The sequence below is a fragment of the Homarus americanus genome, unplaced genomic scaffold (assembly GCF_018991925.1).
Source record: "Homarus americanus isolate GMGI-L3 unplaced genomic scaffold, GMGI_Hamer_2.0 scaffold44060, whole genome shotgun sequence".
Lineage (NCBI taxonomy): Eukaryota > Metazoa > Arthropoda > Malacostraca > Decapoda > Nephropidae > Homarus > Homarus americanus.
The window spans coordinates 2,987,460-3,005,330 of record NW_024756871.1 but is presented as its reverse complement, the minus strand read 5'-3'; the positions used below and the strand labels follow the sequence as shown (position 1 = coordinate 3,005,330).

At 37.5% G+C, this 17,871-nt stretch overlaps 1 protein-coding gene across 6 annotated transcripts; it reads right to left on the bottom strand.

Annotated features, from left to right (window-relative positions):
• Positions 1–5,007: 5,007 nt before the first annotated feature.
• Positions 5,008–16,332, bottom strand: LOC121856983 (zinc finger CCCH domain-containing protein 14-like). Of its 6 annotated transcripts, none has more exons than XM_042352776.1 (18): positions 16,221–16,332; positions 14,972–15,014; positions 14,605–14,766; positions 13,811–14,428; positions 13,158–13,402; positions 12,553–12,765; positions 12,239–12,421; positions 11,640–11,708; positions 11,185–11,328; positions 10,330–10,627; positions 9,718–9,841; positions 9,279–9,405; positions 8,252–8,405; positions 7,219–7,303; positions 7,059–7,073; positions 6,628–6,758; positions 6,221–6,330; positions 5,008–5,813 (listed from the first exon to the last, which is right to left on the bottom strand). In XM_042352776.1, exons 1-18 carry the CDS (start codon positions 16,260–16,262, stop codon positions 5,631–5,633), a joined length of 2,946 nt encoding a protein of 981 aa, XP_042208710.1. In that variant the 5' UTR covers positions 16,263–16,332; the 3' UTR covers positions 5,008–5,630. The 6 variants fall into 6 exon arrangements, with proteins under 6 accessions (XP_042208710.1, XP_042208714.1, XP_042208711.1 ...); XM_042352780.1 differs by having other exon boundaries at positions 8,306–8,405; XM_042352777.1 differs by having other exon boundaries at positions 5,009–5,813; positions 8,264–8,405.
• Positions 16,333–17,871: the final 1,539 nt, after the last annotated feature.

Here is a 17,871-nt window from a genome sequence, read left to right as displayed (position 1 = left end):
ATTAACATAAAAATTTAACTAGCATAAGATAAAAAAAAAATTACCCAAGAAACAGATCAGCAAAATTTCAGTCACAAGTTGAGATGTGAAGAAGACCCATGCTTATCACTCGGAGTGTGCCCCCCAACCAGCTGCACCCAACCCTAACTTCTGTATGGCACTGTATGGAAGATTACACTACAGGTATGCTGTACCGTAATCACACTTATGATTAGAGAAATAAATAGAATCTGCACTAGCGAGACTATTTTAAGTGACTTTAATTAAAACTCAGTTACCAACTTAACACACAGGACTGAGAGACTACAGGTACAAACATGGTGGAAGGATTTAGTCCTCTCAAGTATATGGAAAACACTAAGTAATAGTTATCATCATATAATCAATCTAGACTAATTGATTATTTGCACAGGTTAAAAAAATGGTAAATGAAATTGGGATTTATTGTTATGATTGTAAGGGTATAGGTGAGAGGCAGTTGAAGAAAAAATGGTAGTTGTAATGGACAGTTTTGGAGCCCAGTTGTAAAGCATATATGGCTCATGAATTCGTTTAAAGGAATGCTAGCTGTAAGACTCGTAATAAAGTGATATTTAAATTTTTCAACTCGTATACACAACAAGGTGAAATATGTTTTCAATATTATCCCTCCATGTGATTTCACATTACAGCACACACAGTGTATAAGAATGATGTGCCCCCAAAATATCCTTTGAAGTAGATGATGTTAAACAGCACACTTAAGGGAGATATTTAGTTGTCTTAACAACAAGTGTGCATTAAACTAATCATAAAAAAAGAGAACACTATATTATATGCACAAACATTGAAAAATATCACCTACATCATATACTGATCACAATATTCCAGTGCAAACAATGTAGATAGTAAAGCAACACACCTAACAACAGACCACAGGGAGGGACTGGTAACCAAGTTTATCAGCCAGTAATTATCCAAATATCCAGAATACAATGAGAAGCAACTGTGGGAACATTTAGTGTAGGAACTAACACAACAGGCTTGTCTTTCCCACCACTGTACAGTGTTGGGTGGCCAGAAACAAGAGCAACCTTTTTTTTCCCTTATTTACTATCTATGCTCTTGTACCTTATACAGTACTGTACTGTATATTCTGCCTGGCATTTGGTGTAAAGTGAAAAAACTCGAGAAATCTAACCTAGTACAGTAGAAGTCCAAAAATTCGGACTGCTTGGGGATTGGGTCGGTCCGGATTTTTGGATTTTCCGGATTCTCAGGCAGTACTTTTAAAATTCAAATTTAAGGAGGAATAAAGAAGAGATGAACAGGTACATTTTGATAGTTTATTCATTAGCAAATATAGCATGCTTCATTTATCAAAACGAGCAGTTTTAAAGAAAAAGCTGTGAATTCTAGAATTTTATTTTTTGCCTTTTTTATATAAAAAAATTGTAGACTTTCCAATGTCGTACGTTTCCATTAGAACAGTATTGCTGACACCACGTTCTAGTTTCTTAATTATTTCAAGTTTGTCACTCAATTTCAACGTGTTCTTCTTTCTCTTCACACAACAAAGTTTATCTACTTTAGGAGCCATTATTATGGGCTTGTACAGTACTCTGCAAATGGAAAGAGTAGGACTCAAAATTACATAAGTTGTCACAGTTTGATTGCTCGTTTTAAAGTGGCGACCGCGTGGTCGCGTGTTGTTGCTGTGCAGCTGTGGCGCTCACGCATGTGCACATACACACAAAAGCCAGCTAAATTATTATTAAAAAAAAAAGTATGAGTTTTCGAAAAGTCCGGATTCTCGGGTGGTCCGGATTTCTGGCATCCGGATTTTTGGACTTTTACTGTAGTTCACATGCTTAGAGTAATATTCATGTAAATATGAATAATTAAATACTGTATATACACATTTAAATTAAAGTAAAAAATTAAATAGTGATATGTATGAGGAGGTACAAACTGATACATATAATATCTTTAGATGGATGAACTTATGTAGCACATCAAACTTGACTTGTGGAAAATTTCAGAAATACTTAAAATACCAAACACTTCAAGCAATAAAGAGTACTGGAACCTTTAGATGAACTTATTTATGGTAGTGTGAGTGAAGAATGGACCTACAAGTAAGAAACAGGAATGAATGACTACTCTGTTCATTATCATGTCTGACAAAAGTTGCAAAGTTGGTTGATTTTTACCTTAAATATACTGTACAGGTTCGAGAGGGTTTAAGAGACCTTGGTGGATCTGACAGACAGCGGCTCCAATTGTTTATGTGTCAAGGAGAGATGAAGACACTTAAGGAGTAAACAGAATGGCTATCTATCCTCCTTACTGACATGAAACAAGAGAAAGAGGAATCACGACTATTTTTCAAGATCCAAAATTGTCAAAAAAACCATAACCAAATGATGTCAACAAAACCATATCTAGCAAGTGACAATAAACCTAGAATATATCCAATTTAAGAGAGTAGTGAGTCAATAAAGAGAGGTTACATAATATGATGGTGGTGGTAACTGAACTACATAATTCTCATAAAACTGGGAAACACCAAGTTGTTCTCTGTACAGTACAATACTTAGTGCAAGGAATAGATTGTGGTGGCAAAACTTAATGTAACTTGTAGCTAGCTATCTGACTACTCTTAATGCACCTTCTGGGAGACAAAGATAGAAGAGTGAACTTATCCAGTCTAAGGAGTATCAATGATGTCAACAAGGTGATCTTAAGCAGCATCAAAGGAAGAAAATTAATTGATACAGATATTTTAATGTATAAAGTAGTAATCTCTTGGAGGAAGCTAACCAAGATTAAGACACTATTAGAAAGGCAGAAAAATGAAATAATTAAGCTAAACATAGACAAAACTCAGCTTTACTTGAAGAACGTAACATCCAATGGTGGTTTATTAATTAAAGACTGACCTTAACAATCCTTCAAATGCCTGATCTCAGTACTAGAGACAGCCTTTCATGTACCAGTATGATAAAACATAAAATGTAACATTTACAGTGTTCTGGTAACAAAATAAACATCACACAAAGTCACTCATTGCTTCAGTACATTCTATACTGTATGAGACCTTACCAATACATTCCCATGAAGATCAATTTACAACAGAAGACAAATCATGCTAACCTGATTTTTGTCTACAGAGAGACCCGTAGATATCCAGACAATGCAAGACACATCCTTGACAAAGACCCATTGCTTCAGAGTGAGACAACAATAATAAACTTTATACAGTGCAGTACCATGTCTGGATAATACCTGCAGCTCATTTGAAAGGATAAATCAGTCACAGTCCAAACACAACTAAACAGCTTCACACCAGTAGCTTAATTATACAGTATTATCAGTGCTATCAAGGTAAACAAAACTTGATGACTGCATTAAATTAACCCACAAATTAACAGAATAAATCTACAGGAAATGAAGGGCAGAAATATGACAAAAACAAGAGCTTCCAATGACGAGATTCGATATACGTATCAAGGAGAGACTGTGATATCGACAACTTCATCTCACATGCTGACTTTCCTTATGTAAATTGAGGGGAACAATAATCAAAATTATATTAACTAAAATGACGACCATTTATGAGAGGTGTGAAGATACAGTACAGTTATCCCTCAAAAAAGTGTATGATCTCTTGACTCCCCGTTCTTTGGTTTTACAATTTCAATTTTAAACGTCCAATTTTATCTATAAGATATGTCTTACTCGGTGTAATGGTCACATGTCAGGAAATCAAATGAAAAATCACTCCCTAGGGGTTCCATGTGCACCTTCCTATTTATTGTCATCTCAAAATGGCTGCCATGCACAGAAACACATTCAGAGTCCTCTACTATGCAGGGAAGGACTAAACAACTTATGTACATGCCATTATCAGAATCTTCCTCGAGGCTGTGAGCAAATGTATTTACGGCCGCAAAAAATGTATATAATGTTGTTCACAATATATATCTGTTCTAATTGTGTTAAGAGAAATAAACTTGGTACCATAATGATCCTGAATAAATTCTATACAAGACTTGCTTCAATAAAAGATCCCTAAACAAAATACTGTACAGGTGCTCCCCGACTTACGACGGGGTTGAAGGTACTGGATCATCTTGAGGGAGTGAAGAGGAAGCACTGCTGGAGCATGAGGAGACAGCACTGGGGTACTTCTTAAAATAGATGTCCAATTCAGACTGCACAGTTTGTTTTTTCTTTTCATTATAAATTTCTTTGTAGCAAGCAAGTGCATCTTGGGGTTCTCTGAATGATAGATCATGAAGGGCTTTAGCTTGAAACCAGCAACTTTCCCCCCCAACAGAAGTGTAATTCTGTCCTTGAATGCCTTGAATCCTGGCATTGTTTTCGCCTCTTTGTGGATGTATGTCCGCTCAGGCATGCGCTTCCACAATAATCCAGTCTCATCCACATTGAATATTTGCTCAGGCAAATAATTCCCTTCCACAATCACTTCATCTTACTCCTCCTTAAAAGCTTCGGCAGCACCAACATCGGCACTAGCTGCCTCTCCACTCACCTTAACATTGAGTAGACTGTAGCGTTTTCTAAATCTATCAAACCACCCATGACTTGCTGTAAAGGTTTGATCACATTCATCTCCTGCCTGCTCCTTCAGGCTTTGGAATAGGCTTCTTGCTTTAGCCTGTAATGTTAGAAGGCTTAAGGGTACACGCTTCTGTATCTGGTTTTCTATCCATATCACCAATAATTTTTCCATATCATGAATAGGACCTTGTCTTTTCTTTGAAATTATAGTTCCCTTTATAGGTGTTGTTCCTTTCACTACATACGAAAACGTTCCTTGTCCTTCAGAATAGTGGATATGGTCGAGTGTGAGAAACCTAGGTCACGTGTGATTGTTGCTACAGTTTCTCCATTCTCATGCCGAGTTATTATCTTCATTTTCATCTCAAAAGTAATTGCTTGTCTCCTTTTCTATGGAGCACCACCAACACTCTCACTTTTACGCTTTCCAGTCATCATAAAGTCAATTAAATACGATAATAACGAAAGTTCACAGCGCGATCAGTATAGGATACGATAGCCAAACACCAACTAAGCGCTCCACTGAGTGAGTGCACCCACGCAGCGACCCAAGCCCGCCCGCCACACTCTCGCCCAGGACAGAAATGCTTCGGTATAGAAAATGCACGCGTCATTTGAAAATATTTTTGGTCATGACTGCCTCGGTCGTAAGGTCAGAGCAGGTCGTAAGTACCGATGGACGTAAGTCCAAGCAGTCGTAAGTAAGGGAGCACCTGTACAGTATTTTGACACAATATAATGACGGGGACCAAATTCTGGGCCAATTTCAATTCTGGCCTTTGGTGAGCTACAGGGACTGGGGATTCCAGCTAACGTGGAGATTACTGTATACTGTACGATCATTCACTTAATGATCGGGTTTTCAGGAATGCATCCTGATCGTATATTGAGGGATGTCTGTACTGTACTTGAGAAGGGCTGTAAGAAAAATTATCATTCAAAAGGTCACAATAGTTATCATTTGTAGCAGATTGCACATCAAGTACTTTTATACAATGTAATATAAGTGAATATTATATTAACAGCTACTGTTTCCCATATGAATAAACCTATACAGTATAATACTACTGCATTATGACTGGATCTTGTCTTTCTATTTCCTTAACTTTATCCAGAGATGCATCAGTGGTTGAGACTGGTGCTGTAGTGGCCTTGGGAGCAATCCATTTAAGTTTAGCTCCCCTGGGTATGGGCGGGTGAGTGAAGGGACAGTTTGGTTGTGCACATGATGCTCCATAGTAGCAGGCCTGCAAATATTATTCTTATTAAAATGAGAGGCATATATTTAACTATTTACCAAACAGAATAGGTCTGCCTACAACCCTGGAACAAATAAATTTGAAATACATCCAAAATAAATGATATACAACTTGTTTTCTCCTAAGAGTAACACAGAGTCTAACAGATGAAACCCAAATAAACGATGGGGTCCAAAGTTAATGGATGACAATGATTATAAAGGTGAAATAAATACAAAAAGATACAGTGAGCTTGAGAAATCCTTGTTTTTTATGGCTGGGGATAGATGATGATGATGATGTTTCTTTTAGGTTTAATTAGAATATCCTGTCTGAGAAACCTGTCCTGCCTACCTCCCCATCTGGCTGTGGAAAAAAAAAAAGGACATTAGAAGCATGACCATAAACTATCTTACCTTTGGGTGTAAGAAGGGGCATGCCATGTTAGTGCACTTAGGGAAGAATTTGCACTTGATTTTTGATGGTCGGGCTTGAGCAACAATCTTGTGCTTCTGAGTCACCACAGCTGTTAAATATATAAATATTCACTTGTATTAATAAAGACGTCTATTTAACACTAGAGTTACAGTATGTGACACAATACAAGGGGTTAGTGCCCATGGGAAGGAGACCAGGTTTCTGTAATATTAATTTTTTAACATTTCTATCACTAGTCTGTCTATACAATACAGTACTAGTAAACATTAGCAATGATCATTACAACTGGAAACCATTTAACTAAACTGATAGAAATACCTTAAAAATAACCCTTTAACTATTTTTTTTACATAAATAACTTTTGTAGGCTAAGAAGGTAACTCACCTGATGCAAGAGCCAAGTTTCGAGAACTGGCATGGGTGTATGGGCAGCCCATGCGGGTACAAGCTCCATCAAACAAACAATTAGGGTGAACGTACAGGCATTTATCACCAAACTTGCATGTAGGAAAAGACCTAAAACAATAAATCATAACATTAAGTACAGTAGTAGTATCTCTTCTAACTCTTAAGTGTATTACAATATTAACACATTCTCAATATCTCTACTTTTTGTTGATTCAAGAGCAACACTACATCACATCAATACTCTCTTTCTGTATACAGTAAATACTCTTTCTCTCACACATACACACATGAATAAATAAACCTCTTAAACTATTGACTGGACATAGTAAGTAAAGAATGTTAGGGAACTTAATACTTTATTTATGGAAACAATTCACAAAATAATGAAAATAGTTCCATGATACTAACCCAACCTGCATCTTCCTACAAGCAACACCCATAAAAGAAAAAAAGAAAATCAAAGTTACTGAATGAAAACCAAATATTAAATGGACATACAATTAACACCATAATGTAACACAATCCATAAAATTAGATCTCCTATAAAGAACAGAAAAAAGGCACTTACTTGCACTGAACTGTAGGGTGATGATAGGGGCATGACTCTCCAGCTTTGCACAACGGCCAGAATCTACATCGCTCTTTATTACTACCTGTGAATTGAATACAAATAACGCTTTATCTTTAAGAAATTAATAATGATAACAATACATGAATATTCTACAACAAATGGTGGAATGATAACAAACTCAAAAGTTATGACTTATGAGCACAGTATATACAAGTATTCCTCGCTATACAGTATGAACGTTCGAAATACGAAAATTCGTTTATAAGAATTTCCTAAATTATCACCTCTTTTTTCCTTTAATGAAAGCTTCGCCCCCCCCATATACGACTTTCAATTAGCTTTTCCTTCACGGTTTTAGCTGCATATTTTAATCTAGACTGTATTTTATTAATGTTTCTAATGTGTTAGGGAGTAAATCACAGTAGTTCTGTACTATTTATCATTAGTTATGTATGTTTTATTTGTTGTTCGTGAACAAACTTCTTGTTTTTTGGGGGTACGATATTCGGGCTTTCTCATTATTGAGGAACAGAACCCTATTTTTCCCATATGTTCTGTTATTCGTGACACAAAATTTCACTTAATGAGTGATATTTCAGGAACTTAACCCATCCATATTGTAAGGGATACCTATGTGCATCAGATTAGGCACCAAGACACCTAGAATGAGACACACTCACTAAATTGACATCAGACTACAGTACAGTATACAAATAAACATAAGAGCCATCCATTAAATCAGTGAGAGGCAACAAGTGACAAAATGACTGAAGTATTTGACCTGAATGTATATAGATCAAGATGTATATAGACCAAGATATATATAGATTAGGTTTGAGAGTAGACAGACCAGAAGTGAGGAAGATATGTGATTATTATATTTGTTTGACAGAGAAATGACAGAAAGACAGATCTATAAGGAAAAGAATTTGTCTATCTCTTCACTGAATGGACACAAATAATATGTCCTCTGTTGGTGTTCTGAATAATGGAATGGCATTTATGATAAGGAGAAACATATGAGTAATACCATCTGGCAGACCTGACATAACAGAGGCCACACCCTTGAGGCGAGATTTAACACCTGCACTGTGTCCGACAACCGGTTGTATTGTCTCGCGGCAAATTTCAATGGTGGTCTCTTCTTCCTCTTCTTCCAGCTCCTCCACCTCTTCAATATATTCCTGATGAGACAAAGAAATAAAGTCAGGATATTACTTAAAAGGTCAACTGTATATCACTACACTAATGAGTGCACTTGCACATACGCACACATAGATATATACATGCACGCACGCACGCACACACACACCCACTCTCTCAGCTATCACAGTTGTGTTTTGGTTTAATACTTCCCTTCCACAACAAGTTCCCATTTCTGGTTTATCCCTTTAAAAAAAATCAATCACAAGGCCTCATCATGGTCCAGTATATACATGCACCTTTACTAACTATATTATTTTTTGGTGCTAATAATAAAACAATTGTAATTATTTCTGGCAATTTCACTTTAGTCCTAATACCTTACACAACTAGACCTGCATCAAAGTAAAGTACAGTGATATCTCCATTAGCCGGAACAATCAGTGCAGAGCTCTTCCGGGAATGAGAGATTTCCGAGTAATGAGACGACTCTTTCAAAGTCAGAAAAACTCCCCCATCCCTGGAATTTTCCAGGTACGTATCGGGCAAATTTCTCGTAATTTTACGGAAAATGTACCTCTTGGAAAATTGTTCTGAAAGCTGGAATTTTCTGGAAAATTCTGGCTCTGGGAAGGATTTTCCGAAAAAATTTAAATTCCGGCTATCGGAGAGTTCCGGGTTTGAGGGAGTCTGGCTAAAAGAGACATTACTGTACTGATAAAGTATTACTCTCTTACACCATACAAAAAAGCTTCATAATAAAAAAAAGTGATACTGGTACTATACAAATAAAAAAATATTTTAGTTTAATTATTACAACAATTAAGTCTTATGAAATAAGTTAACAGATGTCAAGTACCGTAAATAGTTAAGAGGAGACAGTAACAAGGATCAGTGCACTATACAGTACATACCTCCACGACCTCTAGACTATCTGTGGGTGCAGGTGGGGATCCTAGACGTGATCTGAGGTCATCTTTGACAGAGAAGACACCTGTATCAACACCCTCCAGCGTCACAATAAACTTGGTGTTCTCCACTCTGTGAAAGACGACATATATATATATATATACATACAGTAGTACACATGTAAAAAACCACTAACCATACAGTGAAGCCTCTATTTAAAAGACTATACTGTACATAGAAAATTTCATTATATAGAGGGTCAGAACAATATGACACCTTCATCTAACGAACTACTGTATATAGAGGGAAAAGTTCATTATATTGAGGGTTAGTTAGATGTGACACCTCCATCTAACTAACTACATCAGTTAACTTTGGGTTTGTTTAGCATTACAGACTGTCACTCTATACAGTTCCCATTTCTAGCACAACTTGTCGTCATACCCAGGACCAGCGTGAAGTTTGTGGTGCTGGGAGACAGTGGGCAAATTGGGTTGATCTTCTTCAATGCCTTCATCTACCACCTCCTCCTCCACCTCCTCCACTTCTTCTAAACCATATCCATTATCTGAAAATACAAATAAATGTTATTCCATTGTTAATAATTTTAATCTTTCAGTATAATTACTTTTTTTTATACTGTACCTGTATTATAAAGTAAAAGGGAAAGCAGTCAAAAGATTATTTCACCTTTCCTTCGCCTCACCTCTCCTCAGTGCACCAGTTATAGTACCTCTCTACACCTCTTCTGGTATTCATCTCCCTTGTGCAAACCACCTCAAGAGAACATGTTTTTAGTACCCATTCACCTATTAATTCCTTCTGGGGTGAGTTGCCTGGGAAAATGGGTCTTGGAGGAGCAGCCCACAATGGCACTTAGAACTTTATTGGGCAAAGGTGTAGAGGAATTTGACTAACACAAACAGGGTTCATGCATGACCTGACTGCAATATGTGATGTCAATTTATGTCAATGTAACTCGTCTACAGTATATGCATTGTATTACTAGAGGTAAATGGATCACCTGATGTGTCAACGAGAGAGAAGATTCCTTACCTGGAAGAGCTGGCCCATACTCCTCTTCCTCCTGAGCAACAATACTGCTACTTTCTATGACTTCATCTTTCTCTATGACTTCAGTTGTACTTATTATATCTGGCATCACTGGAACTTCTTTGTCCTTTTTCTCTTCCTTCAGCTGCTTCTCGCTCTCCTTCCGTGTAGCATTAGGTACAGTGATGGCTATCTTACGTATCCTGACTTCATCTTCTGTGGGAGGAGCTTCTTCCTGAGGGGGGATGTCTTTCTGGCGGGCCTGTTCTCTCTCTCTGTAACTTCGTGTATACAGTTTACCCTGCAGAGGAGTTAAACTTAGTGATGATGTATGTATGATATGTTGGGACATGTTATCATGGGCAAGGAGGAGTCAGTCAACTTGAGAGCGATGCCGTGTGAACAGCGTCTAAAATGTGCCCTACATTATCCAGTATACCATTACAGTACTGGATAAGGTTAGCAGTATATAGAGAGTTAGTTAAAGTAGATATCCCCCCCTAATGACCTAGACTTAAAACTGCATGGTAGTCAGTTGTAAATTCTTTCTATATTGTAAAGTTTGATTTGTTTATGAATTTCTTTAACTGTTCGGATTGTTACTGTACATCAAGAGAGTTTTAAGGTAATGTGTAGTAGAATTTTTATTTTTATTTATTTTTTATCCCAGGATCTATGTTCAAGTCTGGATCCTGTAAACATAATGTCAATAGTCTCTAGAAATGTAAGGCTATTTATAGAAAAAAAAAGTTTATCATTAGGATAGGTTAGGTTAGTTCACATGCCTCAGTTTGGTCAAGTCATCTCATAATACAGGAAGCATTTCACTGTACTGATAATTGCTGCTGTTAACTTTACCTTCTGTTTCTTCTGGGGCACCTCTGGTTTATCCGCTGAGCGTCGACACGGCCTGTTGACTGATTTGTGGGCATCAGCCATTGCTCGTAGAATGAGAGCAGTGTTGGCCTGTATGGCTCCAGGACGTCTCGGCCGTGGGGTGACCTACAACAGCAAGTTAAGACATAAAATTAATGATTACGCTAAATGACAGACCAACTTCTAAACATAAATGTGATTCCAAAACATGAAATAATACAAGAGCCATTATTTGGACAAGATACATTATTAACACTACAGATATATCACCACTGATGTAGAGTAAGAATTTTGTGCTGTTGTGTCATAAAAAACTCAGACGTCCTCATCTCCTCTGACTATACTGTACTGTATTACTCACCTGACAACCGGTGCCCTGGCAATAAATGGGTTAATTTAATCCACTGAAATAGACCAATAATTAGTCTCCACCTTACCTCCACCTTACTTGCCATGCCACTTAGTTGAGGTTTCTTAGGGTCATACTCCTCCTCGTCAGAGTTCACCTGAGAAAACATTATTTTAGATAATTGGTGACATGACCTAAGCTGTTGTGTTGCCAGGGTTGTAATTACTACAATCAATCATTATATTAAATCAAATAAGATAAAACAATAATATTTGTCGGATTAATAATATGTAAACAAACATAACTAATGATGAAACTTAACTATCTAGGCAGCTACATGAATTTATTTTACCTACTGTGTCATACTCTTATTGTTTCTTTTGATTTGTTTTAACAGAGAAACCTGCCACACACACATCACACCACATCACCACACATCACACCACATCACCACACATCACACCACATCACCACACATCACACCACATCACCACACCACACATCACCACACCACCCCCACCACACCAAAGTTCTGTAATAACTTTAGAAGGCTTTAATGTATGGCATTTTAAATTTCCTGCCCTCTCACTACTTTAATACAGTTAATGTAGCTAAAGTATTCAGAATTCTATGTTTTTTAACTAGGTCCTAAAACCACAAATAAAAACAGGAATAAGTTTAGTGTACCTGACTATGCGGTCTCCTCAACACGGCTCCAACAGCTGAAACGACACGACCTGAGACGGATCGACTAAAACTCTCTCTGGACGACTCTTCTCGACTCTGAGCCCCATCTCTTGTAGACGCTTCCCGGCCCGATCCTTCATGACTAGATTCAACTTGTTTGGACATGAGAGGTCTCACACGTGCCTACGAGAAATTGCATTAATGTGAAAATTTGAAATCCAACGTATTAAAGATTACATTAAAAACATAAAACAAACTTTATTCAGTTGTATCAGTCAGCTCCATGGATACCAGAGTCTGTCTAGCTAACCAACCTCTAATTTTTTGCCTGTTGAGCTTGAAGAGGAAGGCAACGCACACACAGATCTATGAGCAGAAGATATGGCACTAGACACTGCCCGAGCCATGCCTGTATTGCTGCTACTACTGCTAGACTCTGGGCGAGGGGGAAAACTTGATTCTTCTCGCAGGTTGATCACACGCCTTCCACTTGATGGGGCACTACCGAGGCGGTCCAATATGGAGGGCTGAACAAAAAATAAATATTAAATATGTAGTATTAACTCAAACTTTCAAGGTTTAAAATTTAAAAATAAATAAATAAATAAAACTGATCTGGAATCACGAATACATTTAACTTTAATATGAAGACGATCAGAGAGAACATGCAATTGATTTAAAAGCTTCCATATAACACATCAATATTCCTATAATTTATACACCAGTACCATATACATGTATCATGAAACAGCAACATAAAACAAATGAGATTGTGTAATGATAATATAGTCAGCCATTAATTTTTTCACTTCTAATACACTTTATATAATCTTCCTCTTCCTCCTACACCAATATAACATCGTACTCTTCCTCCTCATGACTAAACTAGTTCAAAACACCACAAAATATTGTACTATACCTTGTCTCTTGGCTGTTCGGACTTAGGAAACACAGCCGCTCCTAATCTTTCTTTGGCGGACACACGAGCCGGGCCGGAATCTGGTTTACATTTTATTTTCTGTTTAGTTTCAACCTTGGAGTCTATTTTTGCCTCAGTCTTCACTTCCACTCGACCCTCAATTCTGGGAGCAGTGATTTTCTGTCTCTGTTCCAATTTGATTTTCTTAGGTACTGGTTCTTCCTCCAGTTCAAGACCCAATTCATCTGAAAAAAAATGCATATGAAAAAGTGGTAAGTGTGTGCTGTTAACTTTAAGGGTCTGAAATTATGAGCAAAATTAATATTCTTTGTTTACCAGAGAGCTAGATGGTAATATAATGTTCTAAACCACTTTGTAGCTAACTTATTGTGAAGGAACCTGCACTTTTAATAGACTGGTGTATTAAGCTTCATTCTATAGGGTTCAAAGTACAATGGCAAGGCTGTACCTAGGAAATGAAGCACGCACTCACACAACATTTCTACATCTTATCCTTAGGGTGGGCGATGGCAGCTAAATAGAGATATAGAGATCCAGGAAGAAAATCAGTGAAAAAAAATCACCTCACTTAACCTAACCCAAATTTTAACTTTCCTTTCTTCCTGGTCACTGGTAAATACAGTAATACTCACCGACATCCGCCCTTAGAACCAACATGTCTTCCACAATGTCTTCTTCCTCCTCCTCTTTCAGCTGTTCTCCGCCACCCATTGCTTCTGCCCGAAATATCTCGGCACAAGACACTTTCCCCCTGACGTGTGACTTCAGCTTCCGAGGATTTTTTTCCGGATTAGTCGAAGCCGTTTCGGGTGCTGCGACCGCTGCTACTGACGACGACACCTTGTCTGTGGAGGTTGGTTCCTCCCTGGTGGACGAGTGTGTTCGAACTCTCTCCTTGCTTTCCTTTTCCTTTACCGCGGAATCTTTGACCTTGACTTGTTTCACTGGTTCATTGGCAGCTTTCCTCTCCTTGGCTGCTTTGTCTTGGGAATCTGGCGACTCGGTTGATTTTTTCACTTTCTTTTCCTTCCTTTCAACTTTTCTCTCACTTGATTTTCTTTTCTTGTCTGTTTTCTCTTTCTCCTTCACCTTCCTCTTTTCCTCATCTCTCATCCGTTTCATCTCTTCTGCCTTTTCCCGTTTCTTCTCCTCGTCCCTCTCCCGTTTCTTCTCATCTTCTCTCTCTCTCCTCTTCTCCTCTTCAATATCCTTTTTCTTTGGTTCTTCTGGCTGTTGCTGTGTTGATGTAACTGCCAATGAGATAAACGGTTTCGCGTAATAACGCCGCGTGGCATTATAGTGATTAATACTAAAACCTTATTATTATACTTAGACTAGATCAAGTGTACGAGCCTCACAGTTGCTTAAGTATCTTCATAAAGGACTAAAGCACAGTGATAGATGATGATGATTATACAATACCAACCTTGTAGGAGTGCAGCGGCATTTAACTTCTGTAAGACATGGTGTAGCCAGGAGGTAAAACGCTCTGTGTTGTGGCCCAAAAACAGACTCAAGTCATCATCCATCTGGTCTTTGGTCTTCTTGTTTGCCACCAGCACCATGATGTAGTCTGGCAACTCTTCATCTGAACAAAGACAGATCATGTTATTATATCAGGTCATGAACAGTGCCACACATAAATAAGATAGTGATATATAACCAATATACAGAGGAGAATGGGCTAAAGATGAGAAGAAGTTTTGAATCATGGAAAAAGTATAAAAAAAAAGAGAAAATAAAGAGCCATTTTAGTTTATTATTAAACAAAACACACTGATCCGTCAGCTTACCAACATAAGTTCCCAGCTCCACCAGCTTTGCCTTTATGGCAGACTGAAAAAGAAATTAACGGAAGTGAATCTCATATGAAAGGTATTCTGTATGTTGTAATCAACTGTTTAGCATCCTCTTGAGTGTAACAACAGAATAATTTATTTTTTAATGTTTCTTAGAAAAGCAATACGATAAATACATATCTAAAAGATTTGATCTCGGCCACGGGGGAAGCGGTGCCATCAGGGGTGTGAGCCCATCACCTTAAACGTGTTTTCTAGTGTATAGTAGTACTGTATTTTGTGGGCTTCCGTTCCGTTATCTATATTTACTATTGAAATACAATGACCATCATATCGTGATTCACTATTTCACGGTAATTCTGGGAGCCACCTTCACAATTTAATGAGGTTCTACTGTATGGTATTGGGTTCTCTAGCAGTGATTGACAAAGTAGCTTGATTTGTTCCTAATTTGTTATACTGTTAAAACCATAATACAGTACTGTACAGTATTTCCATTACCTGTCATAGCTATAGAAGAAGGTTCAGGTTTACCAGCTGCCTAACAAAAAATATCTATTAAAGAAAACTGATTTTTTATCTCAAGAGTAAAGCAAATACTTATTCTACCTCAAACTCACTGAGAAACAACAGCATAATAATAATAATAATAATAATAATAACCCTAAAATAGGACAAATAACATTATGGTTTAAAGTTTTAGTAATAGTATTATTAGTTTAGTGATACACATTAATAAGGCCATTTCCCATCATCAGCATCGTAGTTCTTTATAAACACATGAACACTTCCAGTGAATATTATTATTACATATTATACTATGATTTAATATAAATAAGATGAACCCTAAGTCTTATTTTGAGCAAGAATAACTTAGCCCAGAGGTAACAGTGTATCAGGTCTTGGCCCCCAGAGGTAACAGTGTATCAGGTCTTGGCCCCCAGAGGTAACAGTGTATCAGGTCTTGGCCTCCAGAGGTGACAGTGTATCAGGTCTTGGCCTCCAGAGGTAACAGTGTATCAGGTCTTGGCCCCCAGAGGTAACACCTGGTCTTAACCCCTTGTGCATGGGGTCCTCTATTAATTAAACAAAGTCGTGTGGCGTTAAACGATCAAACACTAGTGGCGTCCCTGTAGTGAAGAGTTAAAGGTCTGGACCCACTCAACACGTCATCGATTTATAGACTATTTTAATTCCTACAGTCCTTAATTATCAGGTCTAGTTCCAGAAAGGTCTTACTCACCCTTATCTTGTGGCTGACTTCTGAACCAACACCTTCCATCATCAGTAAGTAAAACAATAACCACAGGTCAAGAGATGTAAACCTCCCAATGTAAACATCTGCTGCTAATAACTTCCTGGGCCTCAGACGGATAACACCGATGACGTCATAAAACAAATGCATTTTTGCTTCACTTTCATTTTTGTTACATTTTACGAGACTCTGGAAGTTCTTGCTTAAAATATGTATATACCAAAACCTTCAAGTATATAAAAAAAATTAAAACAAAAATTATCCTCTAATGGAGTAAAAATAATTTACAAATCATTTGACGTCAATAATATTTCTCCCGGTCACTCTCAGGAAACATCACAGACAGCAATTTTCTCTTATATCACCTTTAACCTTAATTCACCAAACACAATAAAACTAACCTACCTTCGCCCAAGTTCTTTATAGCAAATATAATATTTTGCTTGTTACAGGAGCTGTATTTCCATCAATTTCTCCCAGCTAACTAGTCAAGAAACAGAAGAGTCTCCCTGGTGGAGGAGGCCAAGTTAGAGAAATACAAAGCCTAGGAAGGAAGAAAAATATATAACAATAAATAAAGTCTGATATTTAACACTCTCAATATGAGAGCTTTACCGTAATCATTATAACATTAATACTCAATATACTGTGCAGTGTGGTTATCATGTCTGAATATAATACTCCAGTGGGGTCTTGTATACGAGTTGAACAATTTAAATATCACTTTATTACTAGTCTTACAGCTAGCATTTCCTCAGCCATTATTGAATGGTTTTGTCATTATGAGAATAACTTTTACTTTGATAGCTAACAAGGCTACTTTGTGTTACAGAAGAATGCAAGAATACGTTTTTCTTACTGTAGAGTTCCAGGTACCTTAACACTGGTTACTCACCCAGGACATTATGGTGTATCACTACATAGTATTACACTCCACTTCTGACATTGAATGTGTTATATACTTGATAAATTATGATTTAATGAATTCCATTAATTTCCAACATCCATCTAAGTTATTGATTATACTTTGTCATAACCAATCACTATAATAAGATTGGGATCACAAATACGGGCAGATAATTGCACCTACTTTTATTTGGAACTGATCCATACACTGACTTACAGTTTGCATGGTATAAAAGTAATTCTGTAAGGGGGGAGTTTGTCAACATGGGTAATTAACCACTTAGATTTACTAGGCCGGCTCCGAGTACATTATTTCACTCGCTGATAAGACCATGACAAAAAGATACTTTTATTCTCTTGATTGATTCACACTTTGAATGTTGGTAAAAGGAAAGGTACTTGACTTACAGAGCTGCATGGTGTAAGGCTGATGATAAACTGTCAGCTGTTTCCATGGCATCCAATACAATATGTATACAGTGAGCACATTGTGAGTTTCCTTTCTCCATCCCATCCAGAGTGTGAACCCAAACATAACATACCCCACAAATGGTGACCCCCGGAGTGACGCACTCACACAGGATGGAGGAGAAACTGATCACTCTCCCAGTCTTCAAGCAACATGGAAGACTGGCTTATCCACACAGAAGCAGCTCTCATCGGCTCTACAGCTACTGTCTCTACACCGCAGGTTAGACACCCTAGAGCAGCTCTGCTACTCTAAGCAGACAGC